Source organism: Stegodyphus dumicola, chromosome X2 (genome assembly GCF_044657685.1).
Source record: "Stegodyphus dumicola isolate Sdum_Otavi_A_Nest chromosome X2, ASM4465768v1".
In the NCBI taxonomy this organism is placed as follows: Eukaryota; Metazoa; Arthropoda; class Arachnida; order Araneae; family Eresidae; genus Stegodyphus; species Stegodyphus dumicola.
In genome coordinates this window covers 67061321-67083612 of record NC_140781.1, presented here as the reverse complement: position 1 = coordinate 67083612, position 22292 = coordinate 67061321, and the positions used below count along the sequence as shown (strand labels likewise).

Below are 22292 nucleotides of genomic sequence, written 5' to 3'. Positions count from 1 at the left end.
TATGAAAAATTCTAGCATAAAAATCAGAAGCGAAAGTTTATGCTATTTTATAAATTGCATAAGCCAGTTTAAAGTACCTACTACAGGAATTCTGACAGTGTAGCAATAATAAATATCTACCGAAAGATAGTCGAAATACTCTGTACAAGAAAAGATAGGTAAAACTAAAAATAAGCAAAATGTTGATTTATAAAGTGTCTTTAATTTTCCATAACTAAGCAACACTATAAACATTTATCCTAGGGAACAGAGAAATCATAAAACACAAGGATAATAACCTCAGATATAAAGTGGAAACAAAAAGTTTAAAGTACACAATAGTTTTGAAGAATGCTTTTTGTTCGCCGGATACCAAATCGCTGCGCCAAATATTCAACTCCCGACTCGTAGTATATTGAAAATGTTAATCTATACCTTTTGTCTTACTAACGAATAAAGACTTTTTTTCAGCTGCTTTCTAAAATTTATTCAAGATTTTGTTGTTCTTTTTATTCAATTCAGTGTCGACATTGATTGAGCTAGGAATAAAGTTGGCTTCAGTGCAATTTACATAACCCTGTTACTTCTCTTTGACGATTGCAAAAAGTTTCCAGCTGTTATTCAGAAAAATACCAGCAGTGTGAAAAATGGCTGCATGCAATACACTTAGAAGAGTAAAAATAGCAGTAAGCAGGAGCGTATCGATGGGGGGGGGGAGAGGCTTCGAAGAACCTTAAATATTTAAGTATATGTACCTAATGTAGGGCTATGAAAAGGACGAAACTAAAAAGTGGTCTGCATTAAAATATTAAATTTGTAGGGGAAATGGAATTCCTAGAAAAATTCCCTAACTTATATGTGGCATTGAAGACTTTTGTGACAGTGTGTGTTTCAGTTGCCTCTTGCAAGAGAAGCATTTCATTTTGATTAAAATAAGTTTGATTAAAATAAAGTGGATTAAAAGCTATCTTCGATCACCAGTCAGCCAAGTAAGAATGAAAGGCTTGGCAGTCATTTCAGTTGAAAATGCAGAAACTAAAATTAGCTTTTATGAAATTATAATAAGTTTTTAAGAAGTCAAAGCTCGCAAAAAGCAGTTAGCATTTTTTATTGACGGAAAAGTTAAAAATACTTTTTAAATCATAAAAAATGGCAGATTAGTAAGCTTTTTTAAATACATGTGTCTGCCAGATTTAAGTTGCGTTTTCCTATAGTCTTAAGATTTTTTGTTTTCCAAATAATTTAATTAAATGAATTTCAATTAATAAATGTTAATTATATATTTGTGTTGACATTTTATATAGTAATTATTCCAATATGAAGGACAACAGGGAGATTTCCGCTCCGGACCTCGATAGTTGTAGGTCTGCCAGTGGCAGTAAGCCATGATATATTATTATTTTCAGAGTTTATTTGCACTTTTTTTATACATTATGAAGAATTAAACAACTAAACAGCTTAGATAAATTCTGGGGGTATCATAATTGGAATTATCAGATAACCACAAAAATTCTATCGCTTTTCAGTATTGTTCATTGTAAAAGTCCATATGATTGTGCACAGGTCACATATTGGCATGCATTGGTTGGTTCACAGGTAAGGACTAAATGGAAATTTTAGAATTTCCCTTAAATAGCCTTTACTTGTGAATTCAAAATTTAAATTTTTTTTTGCCAACAAGATAACTCTCTAAAATGTCCGAAAATTTCGGAAAGATTCAACGTATCTAAATCTCGCTGGTTAATAGGTGACTTGGGGGGCAAACAGAACAGATTAAAAGCAAATTCTGTATATTTATTTAGATAGCAACAGCTTGGAGACCTGTATTTAAAGATATCGGACTAGAGGGATAATCAAGTGATGTAAGGAGGCCGACACCCCGGCTCACATGCTCACCACAAGATTATTTTTCCTGGTGAAATAGTACATCCTAAGCTTAGCTTGTTGAACAGGTTTTAGCAAAGTCACCTGAACTGCCAAGTCACAGTTATCTCTACCTATTTTCCTTTCCACACACCAATAAACGATGTGAATGCTGATTTTCTTACACTCCTTAACACAGACAAATGAATAATTTTAGGTGGAAATTTTAACACACGCCACCGCATTTGGAACTGCTGGAATATTAATCCACCAGAACGCATAATTAATAAATTTGCATGCGGCCAACATTACGATAGCAGCTCCAGGTAAGCCAACGTACTGTGGTATTGAACGTCCATGTGTCATTGATTTTTTTCATCCTTAAAAATATAAACGCTCAAAACTACACCCAGAGCCTATGTGAAATGTCTTTAGACTATAACCCTGTAATACTCGAATTCAATGCAAATGCCTACAGTATACCACACAGAACAGCTCTTATTATTAACTCGGTAGGTTATCACAAAGCTCTGAATAACACCCAGTACATCTCCAATACGATACATACGAGAAATGAATTAAATGCTTTAACTAAAGAATTTATAAAAGATCTACGCCAAGCACTAATACAAAATAGTAAAGAAGTCAAGGATGAGAAAAAAGTATAAAAATGCCCGCTACTCGGAAGGTAATCAGACGTCGAAATCAAGCAAGGAAGAATTGGCAAAAGCCTAGATGCTCAAATGACAAAGAAATTATGGACCAGGAGATCAGGACTCTGATTAAAAAAACACACGTAGAGCGCACCAGGTACTTGGAATCACACTCTGCAAACGATAATTCAGTCTGGAATGCAGTCTCTAAGTATAAAAGACGCAACACCAATATTCCTTCTATTAACGGACCTAACGGGATCGCTTGCACTGATTTTGAGAAAGATTAGTCTCTCGCAGATAACTACGTTTCTAAATTTCGCATTAACATTTCCCACCCCCAAACAGAATGTTTCTTCCCTCAGTACACAGTTCCTCTCAAGAACTCGCAAACAACATCCCTTTAATCACGCCATCGGAAGTAAATAGATATATCGAGATGAGAAAGAGCCGGAAAAGCCCAGATTGGACGATACCAGAAACAAAATGATCAAAGAAATGGGGCCAAAATGCTTTGCAAATTTACCAAAAATATCAACACCATGTTCAAGCTACAGTACTTCCCAGCCAATTGAAAGACGGAGATCATCTTTCCTATTCTGAAGCCGGGTAAAGACCCAGTCTCCTGTTCTTACAAGCACATGAGTTTATTTTACCACATGAGTAAAATTAAGGAAGCTGTTATTCTTAAACATATTCAACACTTCATTGAAGAGAACATCATGATACCAGAGCAACATATTTCGAAAATGACACTCAACGACCCATCAACTGTATCGAGTCACAGAATTATCTGCAGACAGAATCAAAATTAAACTCATCACTAGAGCTCTTTTCCTCGATATATCAAAAGCTTTCGATTGTGTAACCATACACAAAAAGAGACTCGCTTGCAAATTACTTAGTCTGGGTCTCCCAGATCATATCACTAACATCATTAATTCCTATCTTTACGATAAACACTTTATCGTTCTTGATAACAATACCTACTCCAATACCTCTACATACTCGACGAGAGATACTTGCTGGCGTGCCAAAAGGTTCATTACGCGCACCTTTTCTCTTCTGACTATTCTTGCATTATACTCTGACGAAGTTTTATGATGGGTTTCCTATGCAGACTTTATTAGGTTATTATTTTAATTAGCCATTTGTCATGATTTAGACCTTTACTGTAACTTCTTTCTTTTCCGTTTTCTCACCAGAAATGTGATGTTTCGGGATAAGACAGAGCGTGCTTCTGCCTTTCAAGGGAACTTTACAAAGTTTTGCCTGCTCTGATAAAATTGAAATTAGTCGGCTTTGCGTTATGGCTGTTGCAATTAAAATTGTACGCGGATGGGAAATTCTGAGCCAACTTAGAATTAAAGTTCATTCTGTAGTCTTCGACTACTTAGTTTAAATTCTAAAATTTACTGTTATTTTAAGCTGCATCGACACAAATGAAGGCTGATATTGTGAACACGTGTCATGCGTTCATGCTAAAGTTCCGATTAAAAAAAAAGTTATTTAATGAATTACAAGACACTAATTCATTTCGGACACAGCGATAATTCGGTTTACGTGAGTTAAGAGTTTGACACTAGTTTATGGTCCCAAAGAAAGTCAAACTAACATATAATGTGTACATTGCCATGAAAATTTCACAACTTGCACCTGGAAAAGTGCTGCGTGTGTTTACAAATTTATCTTCTCTTGCAAATCCCTGATTAAACCCTTTCTCCGCGTTCGTCAAATCTTTTTTGCTTGCTTAACTCGATTAACTTTCATTGATTTTTCGCTTGCTTATCGATAATTAGTTTTAAGTTATGCCTAAGCAAAGTATCTTGTGGATATAACCAACAGTGACAAAGCACTCAGTTCAATATTTTTCTTGTACTTCAATACTTTTCTTTCAGTTAATTTAAACTACATGCTGTATCTAAAGAATTTTTCGGCCTACTTAATCATTTGCCTCAGCATTAGATTTAAATTTCTCGTGAAGGAAACAACATCACCACAAATTAGTCCTCTTAAATAACACTGCTCTTTTTATTTTATGTATTATTAAACAGTTCAGTAATATTAATATACACTTTTCGTATTATTAATAACCTATATCTACTTACAACTGCGAATTAAATTGTAATTATCAGATGATATCTATTTGCTTATTAACGTTTTCATTATTACAGTATTTTTGTCTAGGAATTTCCCTTTTCTGTTCCTCGAGTAATATATACACGTAAGTCATAAGGCTGAAAAGCCTGGGAAATGTTGATATAAACAAATAATCAGATCCAATTCCAATTGAACAGCACTAATTAGCAATTAAATCTACCGGCATATCAAAATCAAGTGCCGGCACCAGTTTAACGCAAAGCAACATCTTATTAGATCACTTAGGAGTTAATCGCAGCGTGCTCTGTTTTTAAAACTCCGGAAACCTCAGTTTAAATACTAGCTGCAATTATTTACATTGCGGTGAGAAACACGGAAAGGAGAAGTTATAGTAAAGATTAAAAAAAACCTAGTTAATTTAAATAACTAAATTAAATAGTTTTTCTTCAAATAAATATTAGAAGGGACTGACTCTCAGCTTCTAATCGACTATCGGTATTTATTCTCATCAACAAATGACAACAGAACAACAACGGATTCAAATCCCGTTCTGATTCTTTACTATAATCAATGAAATTTTACCACAATTAATATTAATGAATAATTCATTCTTTTATTCTCTCATATTAAAGAGTTTATTGCTTATCAGTACAAAAACTGAACTAATTAAAAAAAGCAAGCCTTTAAATAAAATAGTACATAAACACCAATAATAAAGTGTTATAACTGTTTGTACTAACAGTTTCTACAAATGTTTACACAATTAATATAATTAATGAAAATCATTTGAAACCCAAAGAGGATTTGCACAAGTGCATTGTAGTTAAGAATAATAGCTCCTTGTTCTGAATAATTTGAAGGTAAATCATATGTCTTAGGATGGTATCAGTTCGATATTCTTCTAGGACAATTTCGCAGTCAGAAAAACGAAAATATAACTCATAAGTATTTTGATTAACCTTTCTTTCCTTTTTAAATGCCGAATATTATTTTGCTACATATTTGATCAAACAGTGAATAAGTGTTTCACCCAGGTGATAATATTAAGCATTGATTAACATAAGGCATTTCTCCCGCCTTCTTGGCATGTCTCCATGATGTAGTGGTCAGTACACTCGACGCGTATTCGGGAAGTCCGTGGTTCTTGTCCCGGCTAGGGCATTGCTCATTTTTCCCATCATATACTTCCAAAAAATCCTAATGACTCTACAAATATTTCTTATGACTAATTTTTAACAAACGATTCTCATCATCTACCCTCTTAATTGTGACTCGCTGCTTTTATTTTTGGGCCAGCATATGAGCATAATGTTAATTTACCTTAACACAATGGAATTCTTCTGAAGCATGGTGAAATGACTATGCTTAATAATCGTAGCATCGCTAAGAATAATTTTCTCGATTCCCATATTGATCTTTTGCCAGACATGTCAAAAGTTGCAAATGACGAGTACTAGTAATGTAGTATATGTACTGTAAAGGAAAATAAGCCTCACGAAAAACTAATTGACTTCTAACTCTAAAAAGGAGGAAAATGACAAAATCTGTTAAAATTCCATTTTCAGGTAGTTATTATTAATTGTAATTGAATGGAATATTTGAATATGAATTATTTGAATATTTAAAAAAAATTATGATTGTGAAATTAAAAAAAAGGCTTTTTGAAATGCTTCCTTTCTTATTGAATGCACAGGAATTCCTTTTTATTCAATGAATAATAAAATTGATTAACTAGTTAATCCATCGAGCACCTTAGTTCAATGATCTGCATTAATGTGCCAATTTTTGTAATTAAATGCTTCAAGAATTAGAAAAGGACCTAATTCTCTTTTCAGCTTTAAATTCTTCATTTTATAAAACTGAATTTTCAGCTATAATAATGTGAAATAATTCTCTAAATATTATTTAGTGCAGAAAAAATAAGATGCATAAACAGCTTGGAAATGGAATCAGCATTGAGATTTTCTTTAAGAAATATGATGAAGCTTACAAAAAATCTAGGAAGAGTAGTTATTCGATCGATTAACTGTTTGTAATTGAATTTCATTGAATTAATCTTTATAAACGACATGCAAATATAATTTAATAATGTGATGCATGTATATGTAAATCATCCTCTGTTTGTATGTTTTGTGTCATCACTACCACGCCAGAAAAGCGTTTCCGACCATGCATTTGCTGTGAGATTTTCCATCGTCTAGGTGTACTTTTGTCTTTCTTGAAAGTTTGTAACCGCTGTGTTGAAACATCCTGTGTATATATATATGTCGTAATAGCAAAAGTAAAAAAAAAAATTAGAGTGGTCATATATGTCAAGTTAAGCTTTTTGTACAGAAATTAAAACTTGTTATGACAGTTGTGTAAACATTAAAATTAACATAATAGAAGTTACGCAAAAATTAATAACAGAAGCAAAGCAGCTTCAGAGCAGGACTTTTACATTTAATAAAATATAAGCATACATGTATATATGTAACTTAAGACTTCTAATTGCTTCAACATCTAACCAATCATTTATTATCATTACATAAATACGAGTATATTTACATTAATGAGCATTGTATATTTAATATATTTTTTCTTTGATATTTCATACTTTGTTCTATTTATATATATCTACATATAGATATGTATGTAATATATTGATTTGATATTAATTAGAACGTATATAACCAAAATTGCATGAATACTGTATTTTTCAGTATTATTAACTTCATTCTTAAGAATTTTCTGAAATATAGTTTGGGTTATTAACTTCATTTGTTTGCATTATTAACTTCATTCTTAAGAATTTTCTGAAATCTATTATTCAGAAGTCCTGAATTAAAAACAAACGTTTGCATGGTATTAGAAGATAATCAACTAGCAACGAACCGTAATGTATTTGTAATTTGAAAAATGGATCTTAGACGTGAAAAGGTTGAAAGCTATTTCAGTTAAGATTATTTCTCAGACACTCTATTTCGTATTCATGTAACATAGCATTCGAAATACAACACTCAATATTTACAACACAAATTCATTGATGTAACAAAAATGCGTCTTTCTACTCCTACGCCTTTAAAAAATTATTTGCGTTATAGTTTAACTTTCAGTAAATGCATTTCAAAGTACAAAATTGCATTTTTTCAAAGAACTCAATTTTTCTATTATTTTCTTCTCTATAAAATTGAATGTAATGAAGTTAGATGTTTAAACGGCCCTAAATACTCCCCAGACGCCGAAGTGCGCAGTTGTACCGTTTTTTTTTTATAGCGTCCCTGTGTTCAGGAACGTTTGTAATTTATGACTGGACCGCAACTGATCAGTATTTCCGAGGTTGTGATTAAATTTTCACGAAGATTGGTTTGATTATATAGGAATAAAAGAAAAAAAATATATATAGGAGGTAGAGGCGTATACCTTCTATGGGGCTTGCCCTGCTAACGGGTGCAAGGCTCCTCTTTTTGAAGCCGATGGGAAAAATCGTATCTGTGGAGTCAGATAATCACTTCTTTTATTTGTTGTCGTAATGATAATGCCCCAAATCTGAGCGGTGTGAAAGCCTAATTACCCTCTCGTGCTTTCTTTACTGCGTTCACCTTTAAGTAGCTCAGCAGTTTCCTTGTAATGGCCTAAGCGGAGAAAATAACAGGCGGCTGTGAAAAATTAATTGTAGGCTCACCGACGGTGCCTCTAATACGTGCATTGGAAGAAGGCTGCCCAACAACTGCACTTACAGTCTGCGAGTCAATTTTTTGCTGCTTTATTTTCCACTATTTATTTCTGCTTTATTATTTCTATTTATTCTCCTCTGTTTATTTGAGAGTAAGTAACGATAAAGAATATCAATCTAGATCCTCTGCTATCGGGGAAACTTAACGGTAAAGCTAAATTAATCTTTTATACACGTCTGTAAATGGAACTCAACGTTTAAGAGTAAATTAAATTAATAAAAGTTCGCAAATATCAGTATCGCTTATATGAATCCATGCTTAATGATTAAAGAATATTTTTATTAATGACTTACAAGGATAAACTGTGCAATGTACAGAAGGGAAATATCTTTTCAGTTATTAGAAATGAGAGGGAATTCTGTTTTGAAAGAATGTTTATGTAGGCACCTGGCCAGTTATCGCAGTTTAACTGAGTGTTTATTTAAGCTAGAGAAAAAAAGCTTTTTATTGCTAACTCTGAATGTACTTCTCTTTGGTGGTCTACAATAGTCATTCATTTGTCTGAACTATTACGCTTTTAGAAACAAGGCGTTTATTAGAACCTGGGCCTTAAACACAACGCAAATTTTTACCATCTTAAGTTAGACGGATTAATGAAACTTTTTTTATAATTACAGCGTGCCGCAAAATAGTTACACTAACTGAGTTTGCTTAATTTTTATATCTTTTAACTGACTGATTATGTATGGATATTTCATTGGTCTACGGATATTTCTTTTCTGGTGTTTTGCGATGTTGTATATTAGTGCATTTAAAGAAATGGATTTATTGCTATTGCAAGGGAGCTACTATAGTGTATTCTATTTTGTTGATTTAAAGGCAACAGCAATTTTTAAAGAGAGGTAGCATATTAACAGAATTTGGCAAAGGAACGCAAATTTAACTTTTTTATTTTGAAATATATCTTTGATTCCAAGGCACCAGAGAAGACTTACTCTTCCTTAATTACAAGTTACTGATTTAATAAATTTGAATACTGAATTTACTTATAAAGTTAAGTATTTAAAGAATTAACTGGATTTAGATCAGTGAATCCAGTTCCAAAGATCTGTCCTGGGTTCATGTTAATGGTCGATAACGCTCATCCACATAGGGCTCAGCTGGTCGACAATTTCCTGGAAAATGAGGCCATTCGTCGCGCGGATTGGCCAGCCAAGCTTCCCAGACGTATTCTATAGGGTTAAATTCAAAAGATCTGGATTGGCCAGCCAGATATTCTGATTTCAACCTTATAGAGCATGTCTGGGAAGCTTTTGGGAGGACAATTTCATCTCTCCATCCCCGATCCGAAAATCATCTCGAAGTCGGAATAGCAGACCATATATCAGTTGATCAATGTTGAACGAATGCCGCTTACAGCGCATGCCAAGATGAGAATTTGGCGCAATTATCACGCTAACACAATATTAAAAGATAAATAAGGCACACGGTAGATGTATCGCTATTTGAGTGTGAACAGTTGCGGCGTTTGGATCTTGATGCGGTATATCTGAAAAGTAAAGCAACTACTGCTTTAAAGTCTTATATTTTTCTTTAAGAAATGCGAACATTGTTACTGCTTCAACAATTGGAAAGTTCAGAGTGTATTCATGATACGATGAAGTATACATTCGATTGAAGAGTGCGAAAAATAAATGAGAGAAATTAGCCTAAATACAAAAACTCAAGGAATAGCGTTCAGCTCAAAACAAAATGCTACTGCAAGGTTATTTTTCAGGTATGTCATTATTTTTACATTTCAGTAAACATGATATTGTATTAGTGCATATATGTTTACATATATCACAACATCATTGTTCTTATGCAAATGTATACCCATTTAAACATACATGTACACTTTGACTAAAGTACAATTAATTTTTTTAACATCATACTAAACTTGTACATATTATAAAATTAAGGGAAAAAATTATAAAAGACTTATATCTTTACTATTCTATTTTTTTCAAAATGCTTTAAGAAGGAAACCAATCAGCTAAATTATATTGCAAATAAAACTGATGCAAGATATGCGTACTTGCAACATTTTAAATAATTTTTGCAAAATAAGTGATCATATAATTTTTTTATCTCGAAAGGTACTACAATGCTTTGTTTGAATTTTATGTAAAAATTAATAAAATTTAATCAGTTGGGAAATATGGTAGTAGCTCAAATTTACTTAATTCATAATATGAAATATCTACTGAATAGAAGATGATTATGAAAGAATAAATAAAACAAGCCCCATTTTTAAAAGGCAGATGATTATAGAACATGCAATAATTGATGATGATTTTTAATAATCCTAAAATAAAGTAAAAATCAACAATATACTTTTATCTGATGTGTGTAACTTTTCATGAGTGGTTGAATACTAACTAACATTGTACTTTAATATAATAAACTATACTCAAGATTGTGCTCATATATGCTACATATTTTTGCAAATTTGTTCATAAAATCTCATGTTCTTACCGTAATATGTATGTGTGCCAACATACAAGTTATAGGAAATTGCACATCTAATAAGAAGTCGAGATACAAATTCTGACTGTTAAGAATTACTGCTTAGATCTGCCAAAAGCACAGACTACATAAACTATATTAGAAAAAGATACGTATTTTGAAGTATGCATTAAAGACGCATATAGTATGTATGATGCATATAGTGGATAGTCATTCCTAACAATAAGATAAATAGAAAAATTTAAATATTATAAAAGTCCTTATTTTATCTCTTATAAAAGGCAAAAGGATGGGATAGAATAAATCACCTTTTCCCCCTTTTCTTTCCTTTTTTTTCCTTTTTTTATTTTATACTTAATACCAGTATTTCTTAAACTGAAAACTGCCAGTAGCATAAAATTTAAAAATTAGCATAGAAATACAATTGATACTGCTGATGTCTTCTTTAACTTAGACATTGAAATGATCTCAGGTCAGCTTTTGAAGAATATTTTCAAAATAAACTTTCTTTAAGCAAGGTCATAAATATATATGAATTAAAATTAGAGCTTGCAGAAGATTTAACTGCAGATGCACTTGCAAATGCTCTCGAAAATTCCTTATACGGAACTATCAAATATGAAACTCATTACTTTATCAGCTTTTCAGAATAGAAATTTGTGAATTAATATTTAAATAAAATTTTTATTTTCCTTTTTGGGTAAATGATCATAAAAATAACAAATGCAAAATCTGTTTCTATTTATTTACATGAATTTCCTTGAAGTGTTCCAGTTTTCGACCTCATAAGAATACAAAACTATGCTGTAACAGAAAGAAATCTGATGTGGTTTCACACCCTTTGGTTCTTCCCCATTGTAAAATAATTTTTAATATTGAAGAGCAGATTATTTTATTAATATACAAAAATAATAAAATATTTTCTGCGTGTGATCAAGTTATGTTCTAAGATTTTTCAGTGCTGTTCATTAAAAAAAGTTTTATGCAATGGTTTTAATTTCAGGCATTTCGGCAAAGTGAATCGCAGTTGAAAAAATCGAGCCCTTGTTCTGAAAATGGAATGTTAGATGTAAGTAATGATAACTAAGTAACTGAGTCTAAGTAACTGATAACAGTGTGAACCACATAATTGTAAGCACTGCTAATAAATATGCGCTAGGCACGTTTGGTTATTATGAACAAAGATGATATTCAAATGGTTGTAAAAATTTAAAGGTTTCAATTAGTTATTACGGACATTATTTCATCATAATGCTTTTAATTAAATATATGAATTAAGAAAATACAAAAATTAAGGCATAATTAATCATATCAAGTAGTTGAAAGTATATTCAAAATGGTTTTTCCCAAACTTTTTCTAATACAGTTTTTGACGCATACTAAAAGTGAGGGATATTAACATTTAGTCTAAGAATTCATATTATTTTTGTCATAAAGTAAGTTTTACTATAATTCTTCTTATATTGTAAGATAAAATTTATATAGATATTATGAATTAAAAATGTATGGTAGATGTTAAACTAGATTTTAATAATATGTAATTTTGAACTTTTAAATATATTACTGTAATTATTTTTAATGTTCTTATTAAATTTTTAATTAATGTTATGCATATATTAGGAAAGTTAGAAGGGCATAATTGTTGTTTCTCAGTTCGATTCATCTGCATTATAAAAAATCACTCAAGAACTGATACACCAGGGCCAGCTTGACTAGTTTAGAAGCATTTCTCCGATGTCTTTACAAGTTACTACCATATTTATTTCGTCAACCAGAAATCTTCAATAAGATTAGTGCATCTTGCACAGGTACCTTGGTGCTACACTCTTCTACTGAAATCAGTAGAGGTAAAATTGAAAGTTTAATTATAGAATAAATGGTTCTACATTTTACGATATTTCAAGAATTAACTGTAACGAGGCAAGAAATATTTGTACCTTAACATTTTCTTGAATTCTATTATTGATTTGTTATGATACACAGATACGTACTAATATCATTAGAAGGTAGCATTTGGTATTGTTTTGTTTCAACAAATGACAGGATCAACAGATGATGAAGTGCCAAACAGATTATCGCGCAAAGTGAAAGAATGCCTGCAGGCCATCCACGAACACAAGCTATTAAACAACGAATGAAAATAAAACAAGACTTAACAACTGAAAGAAAAATTTTGAGGAATGTCCTACCTCATAACGCTTAATTGTTTCATACAATTGTAAATTTATGTGACTATTTTTTCCTGTTCGTTTTGTATCCTGTATTATTTTAAATTCATGTTTTCATTCCTTGCTTTATTATGCAATTCATTCAATTATTGTTTGTTGTACATATTAATTATATCTACACATGTATGTATAAATTATACCTTTAAAATTACCGAGTTTGAATAAACCTTTTGGTACTTATGCACTATCGCAACCATCTTACTAGAAGTAGCCAAATTTTCAGAAAGCGGCAAAACCTGGTAACCATGTTCATAACAATCGTTTCAGTCAAGAAATGCTGCCATTTTCGTATGCGTTTTATTTTGTTGTATTACAACTTCCAACGGATTTTATATACACACGTCATGATACTTTTGCCTTAAACTTAATTTAAAAATATGAGCTTGTGGAATTCGCCAGCAATGGGAGAAACTAGGGTAAAATTTCGGCAGTGATACAGAATTTTGCTGAAAACTTTCTCAAGGAAACAACGAGGAAATGCGTTTTCAAGATAGCCGCTGTTTCTGAAGATTGCACAAAGCGGAGTCTCTGCAATTCTGAGTTTTTAAAGGAAAACAGATCGCTGTGTACTTCGGGAGAATAATGCAAAAAATAAAGAAAGATTCGAAAAAGAATACAAGTGTTATTTTTTAATGTACGATATAATTCTTATTTAATAATTAAAAATTGTATTTTAAATTGCTAAAGAATGTTTTCCTTTCCTAACTTGATACTCTTTACCAAACTTACTATAAATATCGACAGTTTGGACAGTTTAATTTTTCTTATTATTTCCTCAATTATTGGTAAGACATAAATCGGATATTTAGTTATGCTATTTAAGTTTTTTGTAGTCAGCAGTGAAACGATGTTCTTCAAAATCAGTGGGCGGGAGACAATTTTTCTTTCGGCTTAATACGTAGCGTAGAGACTAATTTACGGGGATTAGAATTTTATTTTTCAGCATTTCTGGAATGTATTTTTGTATGATTTCCTCTTTGAAATCGTCGCAGAGGTAGGATTTTGTTCTACATGGGGGATGATTTCCTGTTTCTGTCGAGTGAATGAAACATGGGTGAACCCTGGGGTATCAAACAAATCTGAAAATTTTTTTATCAACGGCCTTTGTTTATGTTACCGCTTCAACTCTTTCAGATCAAAGTCGGCGGCTATACTTGTTCACATCAAGCTGCAACGTAACTACCTGAAAATTAATTTTAGTGCCAGCAGTCTTAAAAAATCCACTCCCAGTATGATGTTTACCTGTCAGTTTCTCACCACGCAAGCGCACACGTCTTCTTTCTGATGCTTATTTTTAACCTGCACAATCAAAGTCGAATCCGCAGGGAGGGCCGCTATCATCTTCGTACCCTCCACATCAAACAATCTGTAACTGTCAAAAAGCTATTTTGCGCCTCTATAGGCATTTAACACTATTTGAATCACTGGTATGGACAAATTTTTAATTAGTCTGGTATTCAATCGGTCGCGAGAGGATGGCTGTCTTCTCCGACTTGCAGCACTTCTACCTACTTTAAAGTTTTATTATATTCCTTCCCTTTACTCTTTTTAGATTTATTTTGGCGATCGCTTTTAGTCGACGAACAATTCTGTCGACTCTGAAACCACCTTGTCCGTCACACGTATGGCCTCTTCCGGCTCTAAGGGCTTGGGAAAATGTCCGCTAAACCTTTCCTCGTATCCCGCTGTACCCGTATTCATTGACATTCGTCTATTTCCAAATTTCACGGCTAACTCAAATAACTCTTCTGAGGCAACAACTTGAGTATTATTGTTTGAATAACTTCTGCAACAGGCTTTCCTCATGTAACAAATTTCCCGCCTGTACTTTTACTTGAAATGAAATTTCTTACGTTTTCTGCCTTAGTTTGATATTTACCAAAATGTTCAGCTTCTAATTTTGCTCTATTTTTCACTACAGGGAATGCTTTCAAAAGGACGGTTTTAAACTCGCAAAACTTTCCGCTCCCTGGTTCATCTAATAAAACTTTTCCGATGCCTTTGCTTTGTTCCAGCTCAGGGCCTATCCTAGAAGTTCAGCGGTTGCTATCGTGTACTGCTACATCTCTGCAAGTGTCCCAGTTAAACTATAGTTCCAAATAAGTTAATGAAATTTTTTTTAATACAAATCACATCTCTTAAAATCTGTCTCCAGCAAAACGCAATCCCAGTTAGCTAGATTAGACTGTACAAGAATTTTAAGCTACTTATTACAGATTTATTTCAAGCTATTTGCATTCACTAGCTGAAATGAGCGGGAAAAATTTATAACAGCAATAAACAACGGATGCGGTGAGAAGAAAGAATTAAAAATCATTCAAAAATATGTACCCTCAATAATAATGGGAAAAATCCAAAATGTTCAACATACCTTAGACTCTGAGCAAGAGTATTTTTTGCCATATATATTCCCAGTATCGGCGGTTGTCCTATCCAACCTTCCATGGCTGAGTTTTCGTACAGGATTACAGAGCCATTTCCTGTAAACAAAGCACAATTTTAGTGAGAAATCTCAACTAACATAAATGTTTACTTACAATAATTGCTATATCCACGTAAATGTAATTACATTAGCGCAACTCATGAATTAAATTTTCACTGTCCAAAAATTTACGTAATTCCCAATTTTCGAACGACAGAAGATGACATAGTTTGCTAAAACGTTCATGAAAGAATTCTGTCAGAAGAAAACTTTAAATCAAAAATGAAAATATTTACAAAACAGGGTATTGGGGAGTTTCAATTATGGTCAAAGAGTGGAGGACTAATGAATTATGGAGGGTGGCCGCTGACAGGGATTTTCGGAAAAGGAAACTGGATCATCCTACGCATGATTTATAGTTTACGTTATGTATAGTGTAAATACAGAGTTGGGCAAAATGTAATTGCACTCGCAATTACACTGCAACTGGAGGACGTAACTGCAATAGCACTGCAAATTTAATTAGATTATGCAATTACTTAGAAACTGCAATTACAGTGTAATTGCTTTTCAATCACAGTTGCATAGTAACTGGAAATCCAACCATAGTTGCATAGTAATTGCAATTATATAACCTAATTACAAAGTAACTGCAATTATGTAACTTAATTACATCTCTAATTACAATTAAAAAGTAATTGCAATTATATAATCGAATTACAATTACATAATTAAAAAAGCAACTGCCCCTGATAGTTTCCGTTACATAGCCTAGGAAAATCGTTTTCATAATTGAAAATTACAGTAATTGATAGTACATCCGAAATAGATCAGCAAGCTGTCCATCATCCACTTTGGACAGCAAGCTGTTAAATAATACTGTTGCGTTCTTGTACGGGTTCGAGGATTTGGAGCGAGTTCAGGCTATCAGGCTATAACTGTGAAGACAGCTTCACGACAAAGCACCAGAGTACAGCTCCCGACTCGGTTTAGTCGTTCTCGGAATTCTGTGTATTCTCGAAACTCTCCACGCTACAACTCGCGATGTACTCGAACATAAGCACTAGAATGGGTTCGGTCATTCTCGGAGCTCAACACACTCAAGATAAAACTCGACGAGGCACTAACTCGCGATCAACTCGATGGATGAGACACTGAACTGACACTCCGAGTGCAGGCAGGGTTCATATAGCTTTTTTACTGCCTTTGAGAACATTCTAGCCCAAGCCGGTAAGAATTCGTTCTAGAAGGTTCTCCGTCCGTCTATGGCATATCGCCAATTTTGTCATCAAATGGGTCATTTCTCGCCAAATATGGCAACCCTGCCTTCCCTTGCCATTTTCTGGCTACCCTAAACCTGCTTTGCGAGGAAGCTATCTTACCGCAGCTGGACATTTAGTAACAATACAACGGGATAATCAAATAAGATAATTATTTGTATATTCCATCTGGGATCATCCTGCTTAATTTCTGCAAGAAATACAGTTTTTAACAGCAACATAAATTACTAATTCTTTGTTAAATACCACGCATATTTTTATTAACTATGTAAAATAAATACAGTTAAAGCAGAATGAATTTACAAGAGCTAATTTCGGCTGTTTCATATTGAACTTAATACCCATAACTTTTTAAAACAAATATGAGTGTTTATGATGTCCGCTAACAGATATGTGGATCTGAATTATTTTGTTAAGGAAAAGCAAGCAGCCTGTAAGCCTATGGAAAGGGATACCTTTGTGGAGGATTTGATATGGAAACTGGCCTTTTTTATAGTAAACAGGGAATAAATCATGAAAACTTCACTTCGTCTTCCCGTTTGAATTCCATTTTTCGACACAGCTGGTAGAAACAATATTCTGATCCAAAATTATCTTGCTTAATTGTTATGTGTATTAAAATTCTCAGAAACGGTATCGGTTGCGAATTAGTTTATTAAATACCACATATTTTCAATAACTAGTTAAAAAAGCATTATTTACTTACAAGTGATAGCATCTGTAAAATCTACTTTCCAAAGCTTCAGTTAAAAATAAACAAGCATAAATTTGTTTAAGTACAAGGGCCACCTATTATTTACCCTGAGTAAAGATGTAAAGGCTCCTTATACTATCTATCCAGATTAACATCCCCTTCCTGGTGCCCACGATGCCGCTGTGCTACTTTTATTTGGTGCAACGCCATCTCAAGCTCTGCTCACAGCTAAATCTCAGTTCCTTCAAAAACATTCATGGTAAAATTTAAAGATGAAATGCCCAAAGGAGACAGTCAAACTCATTTGTTTCAGTAACTGTTTAAATGAAATCGACTTCTACGATTCGTTTACTTAATTAAAATTATGGCAAAGTACGTGAGAAGACAACTATCTAAGGAGAGGAATGCCTTCGTAGAGAACTTTCTGAAAGGATGCTGCTCTTATTCGTATTACATACAGACTTTCAAAGTAAATTGTTCCGCTGAGAAATAGTATACTATTTATAGTCTTTTAGGGGCTCTTCTGATTTCTTCAAGTAGTAAAAATGGTTTGATTAGCGAAAAATGTGTGTCTGCTAGATATCAGAATCCCTACAAAAGCACATTCAGCAAAACTACAGTAACATTTTCCGGCATAATAATTAAATTTATTTCTAACTAGATAACGATGGAAAAAAATTTTAAAATTTTAACTGTAACTGGATTCAAAGGGAAACAGTTAAGGAAACCTTTTATTTCTGAATAAATACTGAAAGTGGTTTATTTTGATTTTAAAGATATTTCATTTATACAGAAAATATTAAGAGTCCTGACACAGTGAAGTTACTTTAATAAGCAACGTCAGAATGTCGAAATCTATGCGTCTTCAAGAAATCCCCTAAAGGCAATGAAAACAAAAGTTACCGTATTCTGAACCTCATCCCTTCTCAGCTGGCATTTCAATTTTATCAAGATTTTAAGTCAAGGAAACAGATACGAAATATTCATTAAAACAAGAGAACTTTTAACGTGAGGCAATTTCCAGGCTGATGAGTGATAAGCTATTTCTAGGACTTATTAAAAGTTGTGAAATAACGCGTTAATTGACTTGTAGGACGCATTTCTTGATTACAGAAGCGAAAATTTTTATGCTGTTTTGAAGCTCAAATCCTATGAACGCACTTAGTGCGGTAAGGGTTGACGAATGTTCCCAGCTGATGTTTATTAAAAGCAAAGTGCTTGATTTTAGACAGAAAATAGTTATATCGAAACTTAAAAGTTCCGGGGAAAGAAGTATTTGGTATTTGTCATTTGTCATAATAAACTGGCGAGAAAGACAGCTACTAATTAAAGAATCCTACTGATGTTTTAGGAAAAATTTATACGATTCTGCAATATGGCGATAACAAATACGGATATGTTTTAAAATAGATAGTGCTGAAATCAAAAATGGACCAAATGCCTAAAATGATAAAATTGATTACCCATCTAAGCAATTTAGTTTATAGCCTGATAAGTTGTTTATGGCCAACTATACAAAGGCAGTTTGCTCGAGAAGGGATGCCTATGTGAAAGGCTTTTGTAGGCTGCTAGCATACATTTATTTATTTCGGACGAATAACTTGTTCAGTTTTGCTATATGCTTCACCACTAAAAGAAAGCGCAAGATGTTTTCCTTCCTTTCGCAAAAAAAAAAAAAAAAAAAAAAAAAAAAAAAATCTGAATTTTTGCTTTTAACAACCAATTAACTCTCAGCATCGAATCCCTAATCATCAGCCATTGTTTGTAATGTAGAACTAGTTTCTTCTTTACATGGGAAACCCCAAAGGGATCAGTTATTGGCTCTTTTATATTATGTGACGAAGCAGAAAAATTGTACTAAAGAGCATTTGTCATGGGGAAGGCGATCTGCCTAAGGGGCGGACTTATGGAAAATTGGCTCGTAATCACATTACACATAAGAAAACTCACGAAACTCTCATGTAGTCAGCCAGTTTTCCGGGACTTGAGCCATGGTTGACCTATCAGGGTTCGACGATTTTCGATCGTTCTGAACGCATATAATATAAAACTACTTCCTCTGAAACCTGATGTACGTAGCATAGAAGCTGGCTTTAGTTGTGAGGAGAGTTCATAAGATGGTGTAAAATATTCCGTAAAATAAGCTGAAATAATTACACAAAACTTAAAAGAAAATCCTAAAAAATTTAACACTGTTATAACTGAAGATGCAACAAAATTCTGAAAATATTTGCTTCGTGGCAGAGAAGCATTAGCGAAGGACTGATCTCTGGAATATACGTACATTTAGCTATAATAAAATACTAATGTCTAGTATTAAACACTGCATTAATAAGTGTAACATTAATTCAAAGCTTTTTTTAGACACTATTACACTGACAAGCGAATTATCGCTTCGGTGAAAACGTACAACAAAGATATACGAAGGTTTTAAATAAACCTTTTTATTTAAGCTTGGAGTAATCGGCACAACTTATATGTATATTCGAAACTCCCTCATTTGTGGGTATTAAAATAACAAAACCGAATTTGCAATTTAAAAAGGTGTCGTAGCCAAAAACTACACGAATTTAGGCCTACGTACGCTGGCTCAATTTTAATGGCGCGATTTACGTCGGTAAGCACACATACGAAATACTGCTAATGCTGGAATATTAACTGGCAGGGTTACAGCTGAAAATGTCGCGGAGAAAAACCACGCAAGGCGAAAACGTCGTGGTACAAAACATCGCGATACAAAATATCGTGGTCGAAAATAAAGCAGCTCAAAACATCGTCGTCGAAAATATCGTGGTAAAAAATAAAGTACCTACAAATCATCGCATAACGATAACATCGCACATATGCAGTTTTTAAATCTCATACTGACATTATTATGTAACTGACTTCTATCATAACTAACAAATAGACATCCAAAAAATTGATTGCACGTTATACATGAAAATCTTAACGACACTTTAAGAACAAAGGGAGACAAAACAAAATATAATTTTCACTAAAACAATATCAGATGAATAGATGTGAAAGAAAATAATTTGATAATTAACTAAGCAATTTTATAGAGCAATCTCATGCAGTTATTTATCTCCCTTAAGCCCTTTTAGACTATTTTTCATAAAACATTATCAGTAAAACTTTATAAAAAGGTCAATTTATTAATGAACTTTGTTAATTAACTATGTAAATTAAAAATTCTATTAAGATCTACAAGTTGCATTAATTTTCTATACATTTAAAATTTTTAAACGCTTAAAATTTCCTTCTTATTTTTTCAGCGAAACGTTTATCAGTTCACCCAAAAATATGAAATACAGAAGTAAAAGAAACCCTCCTTTCCTTCTTCGCTCTAAAATTATTATGCAAACATGCATTTACAACTTTTGAAGCCTGAAAACGCATGTATGCTATATGTTAACGTCATGAGATGATTTGTTGGTACGTTTTTTTTTTACCACGATATTTTCGACGACGATGCTTTTTAACTGCGAAGTTTTTAAACCGCTTTATTTTCGACCACGAAATTTTAGAACTGCGATGTTTTTTCCTCGTCGCTTTCTTTTCTTTCACGATGTTTTATACTACAACGTTTTCGCCTTGTGTTGTTTTCTCCGTGACGTTTTCGCCCGCGATGTTTTTGCCGCCATGTTTTCGGGAGACACCAACTGGCAGAGCTAGTCGATAGGAAAGTAAAGCAAAAAAGAGTTACTGCCAAAAGTTCTATATCTGAAACATTCAAAATTCTCGCCTTAAATAGTCTAACTCATTAGCATTCTAGGCAGTATTAACGAAAATGAGAAGTTATAGTAAGGATCCAAATTCTCAAAATTGGTAAATTAATATAAAATACCTTACAACATTTGAGAAATAAATGGATTCCTGAGCGACACTGTGCAGATTAAACGAATAACTTCAGAAAAATAGAGAATTATTTTATGCATTTATATACACGGCATCTCAAATAAAATTGCATCCAAATCCAACTAAAAAAAGCAAGCTAATTTAGTTTAATTGGAATAGGTTTGGAGTACACTTTTTTGTTGTTTGTTTAGTAGAGTTACACATGCCGCATGAAGTATTTTACATATACACTATTAAAAGTAGCTTTGCACTGAAAATCGATCTAGCTCTCTTTATATACAATATATAAAATTAGCAAGTGCTTGACTTAATGAACCAAATAAAAGAGAAAAATGTTATAGATTTAATTTAATATTTCAGACAATTTTTGCTCAATAAAAAAGTACATTTAAATTAATAAAAAAGACCTTAAATTTAGTTAATAAAATTAAAATACACCTTAAATTTAATTACTTTTAATTAACTAAAAACATCTTTAATTTAATTAATAAATCTGTAACAGTAAAATGAGAATTAATGCAGCCTATGGAATACATAATAAAGACCTTCATGCAATTAACAAGGCTCACGAGGGGCAGAGCAGCAAAGTCACTAAAAATTGGTAGTTTGTCCTGGGTTCAAATACCGGCTAACTGCGTAGGCCGTTTTGTGGTTTTCTCTACGTGTAACCGTTAAATATAAGCCAGTTTCCTTTAGAAAATACTACACGAAGACATTATTTCCTATAAGCAGATAGCCTTCGAGTCACTTCCTTAATCGATTAATCATGCAATTACTTAGATTTCTGTAAATGAATTACGTACGTATCACAATTAATTGTATGACTAACATTAATTAGGAAAAGAGCAAACGCGGAATAAATACTCTTCTCAAACGCCAGACAGCGTGAGTAACAAAATAATTCAGAATTAAATCCTGAACAGTCGATTACAAAAAGTTCTTAACCATAGTAAATTTATTTCAATTTAATAAATACTAAGAATTTCAGAACCCGTTTAAAAGAATCTGTACACGACATTACATCTTTTAACTCAAAGATGGAAAAGGATGA

At 32.7% G+C, this 22292-nt stretch overlaps 1 protein-coding gene across 5 annotated transcripts in view; it reads right to left on the bottom strand.

Annotated features, from left to right (window-relative positions):
* The window catches only part of LOC118197628 (triple functional domain protein-like), a 430606-nt gene that overhangs the window by 34874 nt on the left and 373440 nt on the right, over positions 1–22292 (bottom strand). For all 5 annotated transcript variants that reach the window (XM_085809358.1, XM_085809360.1, XM_085809357.1 and 2 more), the window contains one exon: positions 15359–15467. In XM_085809358.1, coding sequence (XP_085665484.1) covers positions 15359–15467 — 109 coding nt within the window. The remainder of the gene's footprint in view (positions 1–15358; positions 15468–22292) is intronic.